The 13,653-nt window shown below is 45.2% G+C and overlaps 1 protein-coding gene across 1 annotated transcript in view; it reads right to left on the bottom strand.

Annotated features, from left to right (window-relative positions):
- The window catches only part of lrrk2 (leucine-rich repeat kinase 2), a 71,529-nt gene that overhangs the window by 18,583 nt on the left and 39,293 nt on the right, over window positions 1-13,653 (bottom strand). The window contains 6 exon segments of the mRNA XM_046355980.1: window positions 4,756-4,902; window positions 5,502-5,656; window positions 5,819-6,006; window positions 6,343-6,431; window positions 10,318-10,519; window positions 10,759-10,977. Coding sequence (XP_046211936.1) covers window positions 4,756-4,902; window positions 5,502-5,656; window positions 5,819-6,006; window positions 6,343-6,431; window positions 10,318-10,519; window positions 10,759-10,977 — 1,000 coding nt within the window.

The raw sequence follows: 13,653 nt of genomic DNA, 5'->3' as shown, positions 1-13,653 counted from the left end.
ACCATAAATGAGAGAACCTGCTGTTCCAGACGACCGTGTGATCTCACTCTCCATAGCCGATAGAAGACCTTTAAACGGGTTAACATTCACAAGGCTGGAGGGCGGAATACCAGGACGTGTACTCGGAGCATGTGCTGACTAGATGGCAGGTGTGTTCACTGACAGGGTCGTTAGTGATTGGAGTCACATTGGCTAAGGGTATTAAAACGGCTTCCCTAATCACTCGTCTCCATCTCTCTCTGCTCCTCCAAGTATGATCCTGTTTGTTTGTTCCTTTGTAGTTTTACTTAGTTTTCACTCAGTCATATTCACACACACAGACTCACACATCCATGCACTTTACATACACCTTACATTATGATACTTTCACACCTCATTCCTTTTGCTTTGTTTAAAGTTAATAGTTTGGTTTACAATAAAGAACCTTTTTGATTGACCTATACCTGTTGTTTGTGTCCCCTCATTTTTGCCACAGGCTATTAGCCGGCCTACACTGTCCTCACCCACCTGGACAAAAGGAATACCTATGTAAGAATGCTGTTCCTTTACTACAGCTCAGCACTCAACACCATAGTCCCCTCCAAGCTCTTCACCAAGCTCCCAGACCCTGGGACTGAACACCTCCCGCTGCAATTGAATCCTGGACTTCCTGACGGACCTCGTCCAGGCGGTGAGGGAAGGTAACAACACATCCACCATGTTGACCATCAACAGGGGGGTCCCTCAAAGGTGTGTGCTTCGTCCCCTCCTGTATTCCCTGTTCAACCATGACTGCGTGGCCGCTCACAACTCAAACACCATCATCAAGTTTGCTGAGGACACAATGACAATGAGGCAGCCTATAGGGAGGTGGACCTCAGAGACCTGGCAGTGTGTTGCCAGGCCAACAACCTCTCCCTCAACATCAGCAGGACAAAAGAGCTGATCGTGGACTACATGAAACGGAGCGGCGAGCACACCCGCATTCACATCGATGGGGCTGTAGTGTAGCGCGTCGAGAGCTTCAAGTTCTTCAGTGTCCACATCACTAAGGAATTAACATTGTCCACACACACCCACACAGTTGTCAAGAGGGCACGACAGTGCCTCTTCCCCCTCAGGAGGCTGAAAAGATTTGGACTGGGCCCTCAGATCCTCAAAAAGTTATACAGTTGCTCAATTAATATCATCTTGTCTGGCTGCATCACCGCTTGATACAGCGACTGCAAGGCAATCGACCGCAAGGCACTACAGAGGGTAGTGACCTCTTTACCAGGCAGTGTCAGCGGAAGGTCCCCCCAGAATTCTAAGACTCCAGCCACCCAAGCCATAGAAAGTTCTCAACTCAGTACTGGTACTCCCTGTATATAGCTATGCTATTTTTTTACTTCGTTATTGTTATTCACTGTGTACTTATTTCCTGTATCTCTATTTTAACTTTGCATTGTTGGAAAAGGAGCCATAAGTAAGCATTTCACTTTTAGTCTACACTTGTTGTTTAACCTGTTAAGCCTAGCCCTGTTTACTGCCCCTTCTGGAGGAATTGGGTACCCATATAAAACAGGATAAATTTTTGTCAAAAGTTGCTAATATATGCATATAAAAATATTATCGAATAGAAAACACTCTAAAGCTTCTAAAACCGTTTAAATTTAGTCTCTATGTAAAGCAGAAGTCTCAGGGCATGCATTCTCCCAAAGTTTCTCTTGTCATGGAAAAAGTTGGCCCAACTTTGACGTCATCGTATACGCCTCCCCAAACAACTACCGCTCTGGGAACAGTCTGTACGTGTTCAGCGCGAAGCCTGCTTTCAATGGGGCTTCTCATTGTGAGAATCGCGCGCTCGTGCCGAAAGGTCTCGGTCACGGGAAAAAAAGTGTACGTTTATGCGCGCTCTGCTCCCGCTCTCTCTTTTCTTCAGGATCAATTAAAAGACGTGTGTGTTTCGCTTCGTCCTCACAATTGCTGTACACCTTTATAACATGTTAAAGCTTAATTATGAACATAGTTTGACAAGTTTACTCGACATATAATATATATTTTCGACGTTTTGGTGCGCATCCACTTGAATTTTGCCTACATTTCGACCGAAATGTGGCTATTTTGAGAACCGAAAGACGCAGACTTGAAAACTAAACGCTGTTTTGGTAAGTATAATCCCTTCCAGGTCTTTTGATGGAAGAACAGCAAAGGTAAGGGAATATTTATGTGTTCATTTTGGGTTTCTGTCGACTCCAAGATAGAGGAGGCATAATGATACATTTGGAGCGCAGACTCCTAGTATAGCCTAGTGAACTCAACCTGTAACGTTAAAAATAAATGTAACACAGCGATTGCATTTAGAAGAAGTGCATCTTCCTATACATATGTAAAACATGCATATTTAGTCAAAGTTTATGATGTGTATTCCTTGTTAGCTGACGTTATCTGCCGGAGCTATTTCATTTCTCCTGACATTTTAGTAGCATTTTTTGAACGATGCGTCATTGTAAACAGAGATTTATGGATATATATTGCAGATTATTGAGAAAAAAAATGAATGTACTGTGTAACATGTTATATTACTGTCATCTGATGAAGATTTCAAAAGGTTAGTGAAATGATTATTTTTTTAATCCTGCGTTTGTTGATTGGATATTTTTTCCTACTTGGCTATGCTAATGAGCTATGTCTGCGTTGGTGGTTTGACATAAATATGTGCTATGTTTTCGCCGTAAAACATTTTAGAAATCTGACTTGTTGCCTGGATTCACAACGAGTGTAGCTTTAATTCAATACCCTGCATGTGTATTTTAATGAACGTTTGAGTTTTAACTAATACTATTAGCATTTAGCGTAGCGAATTTGCATTTCCAGAGCTTTAGATGGGACGCCTGCGTGCCAGGTCGGAGCAAGAGGTTAAGGAGCATGAGAAACACAATTTGATTTGATAAATGCAACTTCGTATCTTAAAATGTTCCATATCTTATCATATCGTAATCATATTACACTGCTCAAAAAAATAAAGGGAACACTTAAACACAATGTAACTCCAAGTCAATCACACTTCTGTGAAATCAAACTGTCCACTTAGGAAGCAACACTGATTGACAATAAATTTCCCATGCTGTTGTGCAAATGGAATAGACAACAGGTGGAAATTATAGGCATTTAGCAAGACACCCCCAATAAAGGAGTGGTTCTGCAGGTGGTGACCACAGACCACTTCTCAGTTCCTATGCTTCCTGGCTGATGTTTTGGTCACTTTTGAATGCTGGAGGTGCTTTCACTCTAGTGGTAGCATGAGACGGAGTCTACAACCCACACAAGTGGCTCAAGTAGTGCAGCTCATCCAGGATGGGACATCAATGCGAGCTGTAGCAAGAAGGTTTGCTGTGTCTGTCATCGTAGTGTCCAGAGCATGGAGGCGCTACCACGAGACAGGCCAGTACATCAGGAGACGTGGAGGAGGCCGTAGGAGGGCAACAACCCAGCAGCAGGACCGCTACCTCCGCCTTTGTGTAAGGAGGAGCAGGAGGAGCACTGCCAGAGCCCTGCAAAATGACCTCCAGCAGGCTACAAATGTGCATGTGTCTGCTCAAACGGTCAGAAACAGACGCCATTGAGGGTGGAATGAGGGCCCGACGTCCACAGGTGGGTTTGTGCTTACAGCCCAATACCGTGCAGGACGTTTGGCATCTGCCAGAGCACACCAGGATTGGCAAATTCGCCACTGGCGCCCTGTGCTCTTCACAGATGAAAGCAGGTTCACACTGAGCACGTGACAGAGTCTGGAGACGCCGTGGAGAACGTTCTGCTGCCTGCAACATCCTCCAGCATGACCGGTTTGGCGGTGGGTCAGTCATGGTGTGGGGTGGCATTTCCTTGGGTGGCCGCACAGCCCTCCATGTGCTCGCCAGAGGTAGCCTGACTGCCATTAGGTACGGAGATGAGATTCTCAGACCCCTTGTGAGACCATATGCTGGTGTGGTTGGCCCTGGGTTCCTCCTAATGCAAGACAATGCTAGACCTCATGTGGCTGGAGTGCGTCAGCAGTTCCTGCAAGATGAAGGCATTGATGCCATGGACTGGCCCGCCCGTTCCCCAGACCTGAATCCAATTGAGCACATCTGGGACATCATGTCTCGCTCCATCCACCAACGCCACATTGCACCACAGACTGCCTAGGAGTTGGCGGATGCTTTAGTCCAGGTCTGGGAGGAGATCCCTCAGGAGACCATCCACCACCTCATCAGGAGCATGCCCAGACTTTGTAGGGAGGTCATACAGGCACGTGGAGGCCGCACACACTACTGAGCCTCATTTTGACCTGTTTTAAGGACATTACATCAATGTTGGATTAGCCTGTAGTGTGGTTTTCCACTTTCATTTTGAGTGTCACTCCAAATCCAGACCTCCATGGATTGATAAATTTGATTTCCATTGATAATTTTTGTGTGATTTTGTTGTCAGCACAGTCAACTATGTAAAGAAAAAAGTATTTAATAAGAATATTTCATTCAGATCGAGGATGTGTTATTTTAGTGTTCCCTTTATTGTTTTGAGCAGTGTATTTGATTTGACAACCATCATCATCATCTCCTACTGATGATCTATTTCACTCTTTATTGCAATATATTAAACGCAGTTTATCAAACCGGGGGTTCTTAAATCGTTTTTCAGCTCACAACCAAAATTATTAAATTATTATTTTTTATTTTCCTTAAACTAGTGTTGACGGCATTTACATTTCAGTATGGATACCTTATTGTCTAGGCTGTGGTGCAGTTCCAGTACCTTTGCGTGAGCAGGGCACAGTGATCTTGACGAAGCTGGCAGGGTTGTCCTCTACGTTGGCAGCCTCAACCAGACAGTAGGCCTCAGGAGACCAGCTCAGGTAGATGCCTCTCCTCCAGTAGATACGGTTGGGACGCAGCTCTCTTTCTGGACCAACACAACAACATTGTGGCTACTTAGAGCCATATACACTGAGTGTACAAAAAAGTTATTTCCATTAGATAAACTGACCAGGTGAATCCAGGTGAAAGCCACGATCCCTTATTAATGTCACCTGTTAAATCCACTTCAATCAGTGTAGGGCAGGAGACATGGATTGTGTATGTGTGCCCTTCAGAGGGTGAATGGGCAAGACACAAGATGGAAGTGTTCTTCACACCCAACAGTTTCCTGTGTGTATCAAGAATGGTCCACCACCCAAAGGACATGCAACAAACTTGACATATCTATGGGAAGCATTGGAGTCAACATGGGCCAGCATCCCTGTGGAACGCTTTCGACAACTTGTAGAGTCCAAGCCCAGACAAATTGAGGCAAAAGGGGGTGCAACTCAATATTAGGAAGGTGTTCCTAATGTTTTGTACACTCAGTGTATACAGTACTGATAGAATCAGTTTCCAGGAGCTTTGCTGCATGTTCTAAAAAATACTATCCAGGAGATTCTGGACATGGCTAAATTTCCAGCTAATGAACTTTGGATGAAACGACAATCTAAGTAATTATCCCTTTAACGTCAGCATTAGTACCTCTGCCACAGAGCATGTAGGAGGAGACCTCAAGTAGGCGGTTGATCTGTCTCGACCAGTAGCCCATGGGGAAGTAGGGCATCTCATAGAGACGAACAATGACCTCAGAATTTTCACAGTGGGGCATCTCAATTACTGGCCGGTGTTTGGAGAGACTGTGAGGGAAGGACAAGACAATTAGCATGGTTTAGGCTTGGAAAAGAGGTTTTGAGACAATATAGACAACAGTTTCCATTCAGTAGATACAGAATTCAGGAAACTGGTAGGCCATTTTGGCTCAAACAATACTAAAATCAACAAAATGATATGCCTCTTACCTGCTCGGCACTAGGAGCTGGTCCTCTCCGAAGGGCAGGGCGATCTGGAACTTCTCCAGCAGTTTAAAGTACTGGGTCAGGTGGCACTTGGGGAAACACTTACTCTCAAATAGGAACCGTTCCACCATAGAGCGCTGGACTACGCCTTTGGGATTCTCCCAGAACCCAGAGCTTTTCAGAGACAGTTTCTACACAGAGAAAGAGAGAGAGGAGGAAGTGATTGAATGAAGTCATTGTGTGTGTGTGTGTGTGTGTGTGTGTGTGTGTGTGTGTGTGTGTGTGTGTGTGTGTGTGTGTGTGTGTGTGTGTGTGTGTGTGTGTGTGTGTGTGTGTGTGTGTGTGTGTGTGTGTGTGTGTGTGTGTCACAGGTGACTGGTAGCACCTTAATTGGGGAGGACCTGCTCATTGTAATGGCTGGAACAGAATAAATTGAATCACACACATCAAACATGTGGTTTCCATGTGGATGATAACGTTCCATTCACTTCATTCCATCCTCCTGTAGTGTGTGTGTGTGTGTCTACCTGTGAGATGATGTTGCAAAGCCACTGTGGGTCGATAAAGTAGAGTTCTCGGAGTTGGAGGGCCGGGTCGTCAAAGTGCAGAAGGACTCCTATAAACAGACATTGCCATTTAAGTACATGAAACAAATAATACCTGGCTGTGCTATGAACAGAAGACACAAACATATTGTGGCAGACGGCAGGGAGAGGTGAGGGGAGTGGTTATTGAAGGGAGACATCTTGCGGTCCGCTGGCTCCACCCCCGAGCCTTATATGGACTTCCTGCCCCAACAAGGGAAGCCTGTGGGTCATTAAGCCAGGTAGTACTTGGGGATAAAAGAAGAAGCGGCTTGCATAAAGGGGCAGAGAATGGAGAGGGAAGCGTGTGTTATGGAGAGTGCAAGAAGAGAGAGAGAGAGAAATATCTGTGTGATTACCCGTTGTGACCTGGACTGTCTGATTAACCCCACAGTGCACTGAACTGGACCTGAGTTTTAGTATTACCCCTGGAGAACGGAATGGACAACCAGAACGTATTGTGGACTGTGAAATGGTTGGTGAATTCCCCCCCTTTCCCCAGTGTGCAAAACCCCCTAATAAATTCCCCATTTGCTTTCTAGTTGTCCTCCTTTTTGTATGAATAAGAAGTTGCTGTATCAGGTCGTGAAGAAGAATGACGAACGTATGGAGTTGTTGTTGGTGGCCCGTCCCTTTGTACCATCTGTCCGGTAGTTGGAGCACATTCTTGGGGCTCACCTAGGGGTGGAGAAGACCTTAGACACAATTTTACTGTCCGGGGGTGAAGAGAGCAGTGGAAGATTACTGCTGCAATTGCCTGGAGTGCCAGCAGGTGACGCCAAAACCCCACTTTCGCAGCCCATTAATTCCCCTACCCATTATTTCAGTCCCTTTCAGCAGGATCGCAATGGACCTGGTGGGACCTCTTCCCAAGAGCAACCGAGGGCACCAATACATCCTGGCAATTGTGGATTATGCCACCAGGTACCCGGAAGCCATTCCCCTGCGCACCATGGCCACCAAGGGAATCACACGTGAGTTAGTCATGCTGTTCTCCCGAGTAGGCATCCCCGACAAGATATTGACCGACCAGGGCACCCTGTTCATGTCACAAATCACAAATCATGAAGAGATCTAACGCCAGGGTAGTGGGTTCGAACCACCCAATGTAGAAACAACATGACCTTTGGATAAAAGTTGTGGCATATATTATTATTATTATATTACCTCAATATATCACCCACAGACTGATGTGTTGGTGGAAAGATTCAATTGAACCCTGAAGCAAATGCTAAAGAAGGTGCTGGAGGCAGACAGAAAGAATTGGGACCAGCTGCTACCCTACATGATGTTCTCGATCCGAGAAGTGCCTCAAGCTTCAACAGAATTATCTCCCTTCGAACTCCTGTACAGGAGACGACCCCGAGGACTGCTGGATGAAGCTAAAGAAGCCTGGGAACAGCAACCGTCGCGCCACCGAACCATGGTGGAGCACGTGGAAGACATAAGAGACCGGATGGCAACCCTGTGGCCTCTGGTACGGGAACACATGCTGGAGGCTTAAGTGTGGGTGTACAACAGAGGGGTACAATGAAGGGACTTCAGGCCAGGAGACAAAGTGTTGGTGTTGGTCTCCACCTCAGAATCTATGTTTTTAAACCGATGGAACGGGCCATACGAAGTCCTTGAGAAGGTGGGTGAAGTTATCATAGGGTCAGACAGCCAGGACATAGATTTACCATGTGCATTTGCTAAAGAAATGCATGTGATGTATTCTATTTCCCCGAAGAAGGCTACCACAGAGACCAAGCCGGCAGAGGTCCCACTGGGGGAGCAGCTGAGCCAAGTACAGAAGCAGGCGCTGAGGGAGTTGGTCGGCCGGAACCAGGACACACCGAACTGGTACAGCACAGCATCATCACCGAACCTGGGAAAAAGGTGAAGTTGGGACCCTATTGCATACCAGATGCAAGAAGAGAGGCTATCAGGGCCGAGGTAAAAACAATGTTGAAAGACTGCGGAGAAAGAATGTCTAGCGATCAAGTGGGTGCCGGAGACGCTGAATATTACTTATTGGGAAGGCACTTCACCCTCGTAACGGACCATGCACCACTGGTTTGGATGTCACGGAACAAGGACAGTAACGCCCGGGTCACACACTGGTTCCTATCCTTGCAGCCCTTTGCTTTATCTGATTAAGCAGAGCCATAACCTTATGAAAACCCAAATCTCTCATTTGGAAGCTAAAATTACATATCATCTCTTCACCAATAATTTAATATTCAAACATTTAAATTGAACAACAATTCCATGTGACTCCGATAACTACAATGTGCAGACTTTCCACTGTAGAGTTTATGTCATCCTATCATCAATGAGAATGTCCCAGATGACATTCTCATTGATATTCATTAAGTACCACCACATATGTTCAATTGGTCGGACTACCAGAATATAGTTAATTTCCCCCCACCTTCTGATGTTCCCAGAATCTCTACGTTAACCAAGGGGTTTACAAATTTCACATCAGTAGGGTAGAGAGAGGAAAAAGGGGGAAAGAGGTACTTATGACTGTCATAAACCTACCCCCAGGCCAACGTCATGACAGGGGAATGACCTAGCCCTCACCTTCTGATCCAACAGGTCCCAGACGTGCTCAATGAGATTGAGATCTGGGCTCTTCGCTGGCCATGGCAGAACACTGACATTCCTGTCTTGCAGCAAATCATGCACAGAACGAGTATTATGGCTGGTGGCATTGTCATGCTGGAGGGTCATGTCAGGATGAGTCTGCAGGAAGGGTACCACATGAGGGAGGAGGATGTCTTCCCTGTAACGCACAGCGTTGAGATTGCCTGCAATGACAACAAGCTCAGTCCGATGATGCTGTGACACACCGCCCCAGACCACGACGGACCCTCCACCTCCAAATCGATCCCGCTCCAGAGTACAGACCTCAGTGCAACGCTCATTCCTTCGACGATAAATGCGAATCCGACCATCACCTCTGCTGAGACAAAACCGCGACTCGTCAGTGAAGAGCACTTTTTTTCAGTCCTGTCTGGTCCAGCGACGGTGGGTTTGTGTCCATAGGCAACGTTTTTGCCGGTCATGTCTGGTGAGGACCTGTCTTACAACAAGCCTACAAGCCCTCTGTCCAGCCTTTCTCAACCTATTGTGGACAGTCTGAGCACTGATTGAGGGATTGTGCGTTCCTGGTGTAACTCGGGCAGTTGTTGTTGCCATCCTGTACCTGTTCCACAGGTGTGATGTTTGGCAGTACCGATCCTGTGCAGGTGATGTTAAACGTGGTCTGCCACTGCGAGGACGATCAGCTGTCCGTTCTGTCTGTCTCCCTGTAGCGCTGTCTCAAGCGTCTCATAGTACGTACTTTGCAATATATTGCCCTGGCCACATCTGCAGTCCTCATGCCTCCTTGCAGCACGCCTAAGGCACATTCACGCAGATGAGCAGGGACTCTGGGCATCTTTCTTTTGGTGTTTTTCAGAGTCAGTAGAACGGCCTCTTTAGTGTCCTAAGTTTTCATAACTGTGACCTTAATTACCTATCGTCTGTAAGCTGTTAGTGTGTTAACAACCATTCCACAGGTGCGTGTTCATTAATTGTTTATGATTGAACAAGCATGGGAAAGTGTTTGGATTTTTACAAATTATTTGAAAGACAGGGTTTCTTTTTTTGCTGAGATAATTTCCTACGTTCTCCTACGTTGTGAAGACCATGGCACCAGCATAATTATGACCAGGGATTCCAACACATTAATGAAGAAACCAATTACACACACACACACACACACACACACACACACACACACACACACACACACACACACACACACACACACACACACACACACACACACACACACACACACACACACACACACACACACACACACACACACACACACACACACACACACACACACACACACACACACACACACCCCACCCCACTGACCGGCCTCGCTGAGGAAGTGAACAGCGTGGGGTAGCTCAGCCTCCTCCAGCTGTATCTGGCTCTCCTGGATGAGCTGTAGCAGGTATTGGTGTCTGAGCACGGGGAACTCCCCCGGCACCCTGGCCCTCTCCAGCAGCACCCTTCTCTCCAACTCCAAATAGCTTTCTGGGACCAGCTGCCCCATCACCAGCTGCCCTTGGATCTGTGGAGAGCGGGAGTGAAAGGGGTGTGGAGGGTCACTAAAAGGTATAGTGGCTTTGCACACAGTGCTGTGTATGGAACTTACGTGGACCATTGAAATAAGTCAAAGGTACTAACAAAGCTGTCAAGGATTGTCCTTTTAGGCAAGCTAGAGCTTGGGATGATGGTATATGTGGAACATCAGTGGAAATTCTGGCTAGTCTAAATGACATAAACATTAGGGCTAACAACACTAGCTACCTTGAAGTTGGCGACCTCCCTGGCGATAGCCTTGCGGAGTCTGCCGATGGAGTCCGAGTCCTCGCACACCGCCACCATGTGGTAGTCCCGGATGGCAGGGAAGCCCTGGTGGTTGAGGAGCTCCTGGCGGATCTTATCCAGGCAAGCCTGCAGCTGGAGGTCCTCGCTCACGTCTGTGTGTGTCCCCACCAGGATGACTGGTGACAGGGGGGCCACCGCCTACACAGACAGATGGACAAACATGGTAAGATATAGCATTATGGTGGAATAGTAAATGAAAGCATTCGAGATTACATTTTTGATTTATTAGGTTCCCCATTTGCTGACACCAATGGCGACAGCTAGTCTTACTGGGGTCGAACATATAACGAAAAAATATGTTAGACAAAATACTTTACAATTTACATATGTTTAAAAACATAAACATATAGTGTGTGTGTGTGCATCTATCAGATACACATACATGTCAGTACATACACACAACAAGTAGGTCACATGGGAGAGAGGTGTTGTGCAATGAGGTGTCGCATTGTGTCTTTTGAAACCAGGTTTGCTATTCACTTGCGCTATATAAGACGGGTGTTACATCCACTCATGGCTCTGTATAATACTGTATGTTTCCTTGAATTTGTTTTGGACCTGGGGACTGTGAAAAGACGCCTGGTGCCATGTCTGATGGGATAAGTGTGTGTGTCAGTGCGGGATTGTAATTTGACGATGCAAATTATTTGAAACTATGTTTCTTATAAAAACATGAAGTGACGCAGTCAGTCTTTTCTGAACGCGTAGTCGAGAGACTGGTATGCGTAATATTAATACTAGCCCTGTGATGACAAGACTTGCCGCTCTGTTCTGGGCCAGCTGCAGCTTATCTAGGTCTTTCTTTGCATCACTTGACCATATGACTGGACAATAATCAAGATAGGCTAAAACTAAAGCCTGCAGGACGTGCTTTGTGGAGTGTGGTGTCAAGAAAGCAGAGCATCTCTTTATTACGGACAGACCTTTCCCTATCTTCACAACCATTGAATCTATATGTTTTGACCATGACTGTTCAGAAACTAAAGGTAACACCCAAGTAATTTAGTCCACTCAACTTGTTCAACAGCCACACCATTCATTAGGAGATTCAGCGGAGGTCTAGAACGTAGGGAATGATTTGTACCAAATACAACGCTCTTAGTTTTAGAGATGTTCAGGACCAGTTTATTACTGGCCACCCATTCCAAAACAGACTCCAACTCATTGTTAAGGGTTTCAGTGACTTCATTAGCTGTGGTTGCTGATGCGTTAATGGTTGAATCATCAGCAAACATGGACACACCTGCTTTGTTAAATGCCAGTGGCAGGTCATTGGTAAAAATAGAAAAGAGAGGAGGGCCTAGAGAGGTGTCTTGCGGTACACCACACTTGTTTGACAGAGAAGCTCCTATTAAAGAAAACCATCTGAGTGTTATTAGATAGAGAGCTCTGAATCCATGATATGGCAGAGGTTGAAAAGATAGACGTTTTCTCAACAACAGGTTATGGTCAATAGTATCAAAGGCTGCACTGAAATCTAACAGTACAGCTCTCAATATCTATTTATTTTCAATTTCTTTCAACCAATCATCAGTAATTTGTGTCAATGCATTACATGAGTGCTTATCTCTATAAGCATTCTGAAAGTCTTGTTAATTTGTTTACAGAGTAGTAGCATTGTATTTGGTCAAACACCATTTTTTTTTTACAACAGTTTGCTAAGAGTTGGCAGCAAGCTGATAGGTCTGCTGTTAGAACCATTAAATGGTGCTTTACCACTCTTGGGTAGCGGAATGACCGACTTTCCTTTAGGCTCAGATTAAAGATATGACAGATAGGAGTGGCTATAGAGTCAGCTACCATCCTCCATAGCTTTCCATCTAAGTTGTCAATGCCAGGTTTGTCATTATTGATTGATTTTTCCACCACTCCCATACTAACTTTACAAAATTCTAACTTGCAATGCTTTTCTTTCATTATTACATTTTTCTTTATACATGAGTACGATGGCTCACTGTTTGTTGTTTGTTGGCATGTACTGCTTAAGATTGCCAATGAAGTAATCATTCAAATAATTAGCAACTAAAGTTTTTGATGAATATGCCTTCTGATTGGATGAAAGATGGAGTTGAATTTGTCTAATTTCATATAAAGTACTCAAGTTTTTTTTCTCCATTATTCTTTATTTAATTGATCTTGGCTTCATACTACAGTTTCTTTTTCTTTTTGTTGAGTTTAGTCACATAATTTCTCAGTTTGCAGTAAGCCAGACGTGCACCGACTCATTAGCCACTTCTTTTGCCCCATCTCTTTCATCCATACAGTTTTTCAATTCCTCATCAAGCCATGGAGCTTAAACAGTTCTAACAGTCAGTTTCTTAACAGGCGCATGTTTATCAATAATTGGAAGAAGCAATTTCATAAATTAATCAAATGTGCAGCGTCAGCATGCTCATTATTAATCACCTCAGACCAACACATATTTTTTAACATCATCCACATAAGAGACGCAGCAATACACTATTTTAGGACCAGCTTTGGAAGGTTGGCTCCCTGGATATAGCCACTATACTGTGATCACTGCATGGATACGGATACAGCTTTAGAACACAGTTCTACAATATTAGTAAAAATGTGATCAATACATGTGGATGATCTTGTTCCAGTGGTGTAAACGCCCTGGTAGGTTGATGAATAACCTGAACCAGATTACTGGCACTGGTTACAGTGAGAAGCTTCCTGTTGAGTAGGTTGATGAATAACCTGAACCAGATTACTGGCACTGGTTACAGTGAGAAGCTTCCTGTTGAGTAGGTTGATGAATAACCTGAACCAGATTACTGGCACTGGTTACAGTGAGAAGCTTCCTGTTGA

Source organism: Oncorhynchus gorbuscha, linkage group LG01 (assembly GCF_021184085.1).
Source record: "Oncorhynchus gorbuscha isolate QuinsamMale2020 ecotype Even-year linkage group LG01, OgorEven_v1.0, whole genome shotgun sequence".
In the NCBI taxonomy this organism is placed as follows: Eukaryota; Metazoa; Chordata; class Actinopteri; order Salmoniformes; family Salmonidae; genus Oncorhynchus; species Oncorhynchus gorbuscha.
The sequence above is the reverse complement of the archived record's forward strand: the minus strand, read 5'-3'. Positions and strand labels throughout refer to the sequence as shown.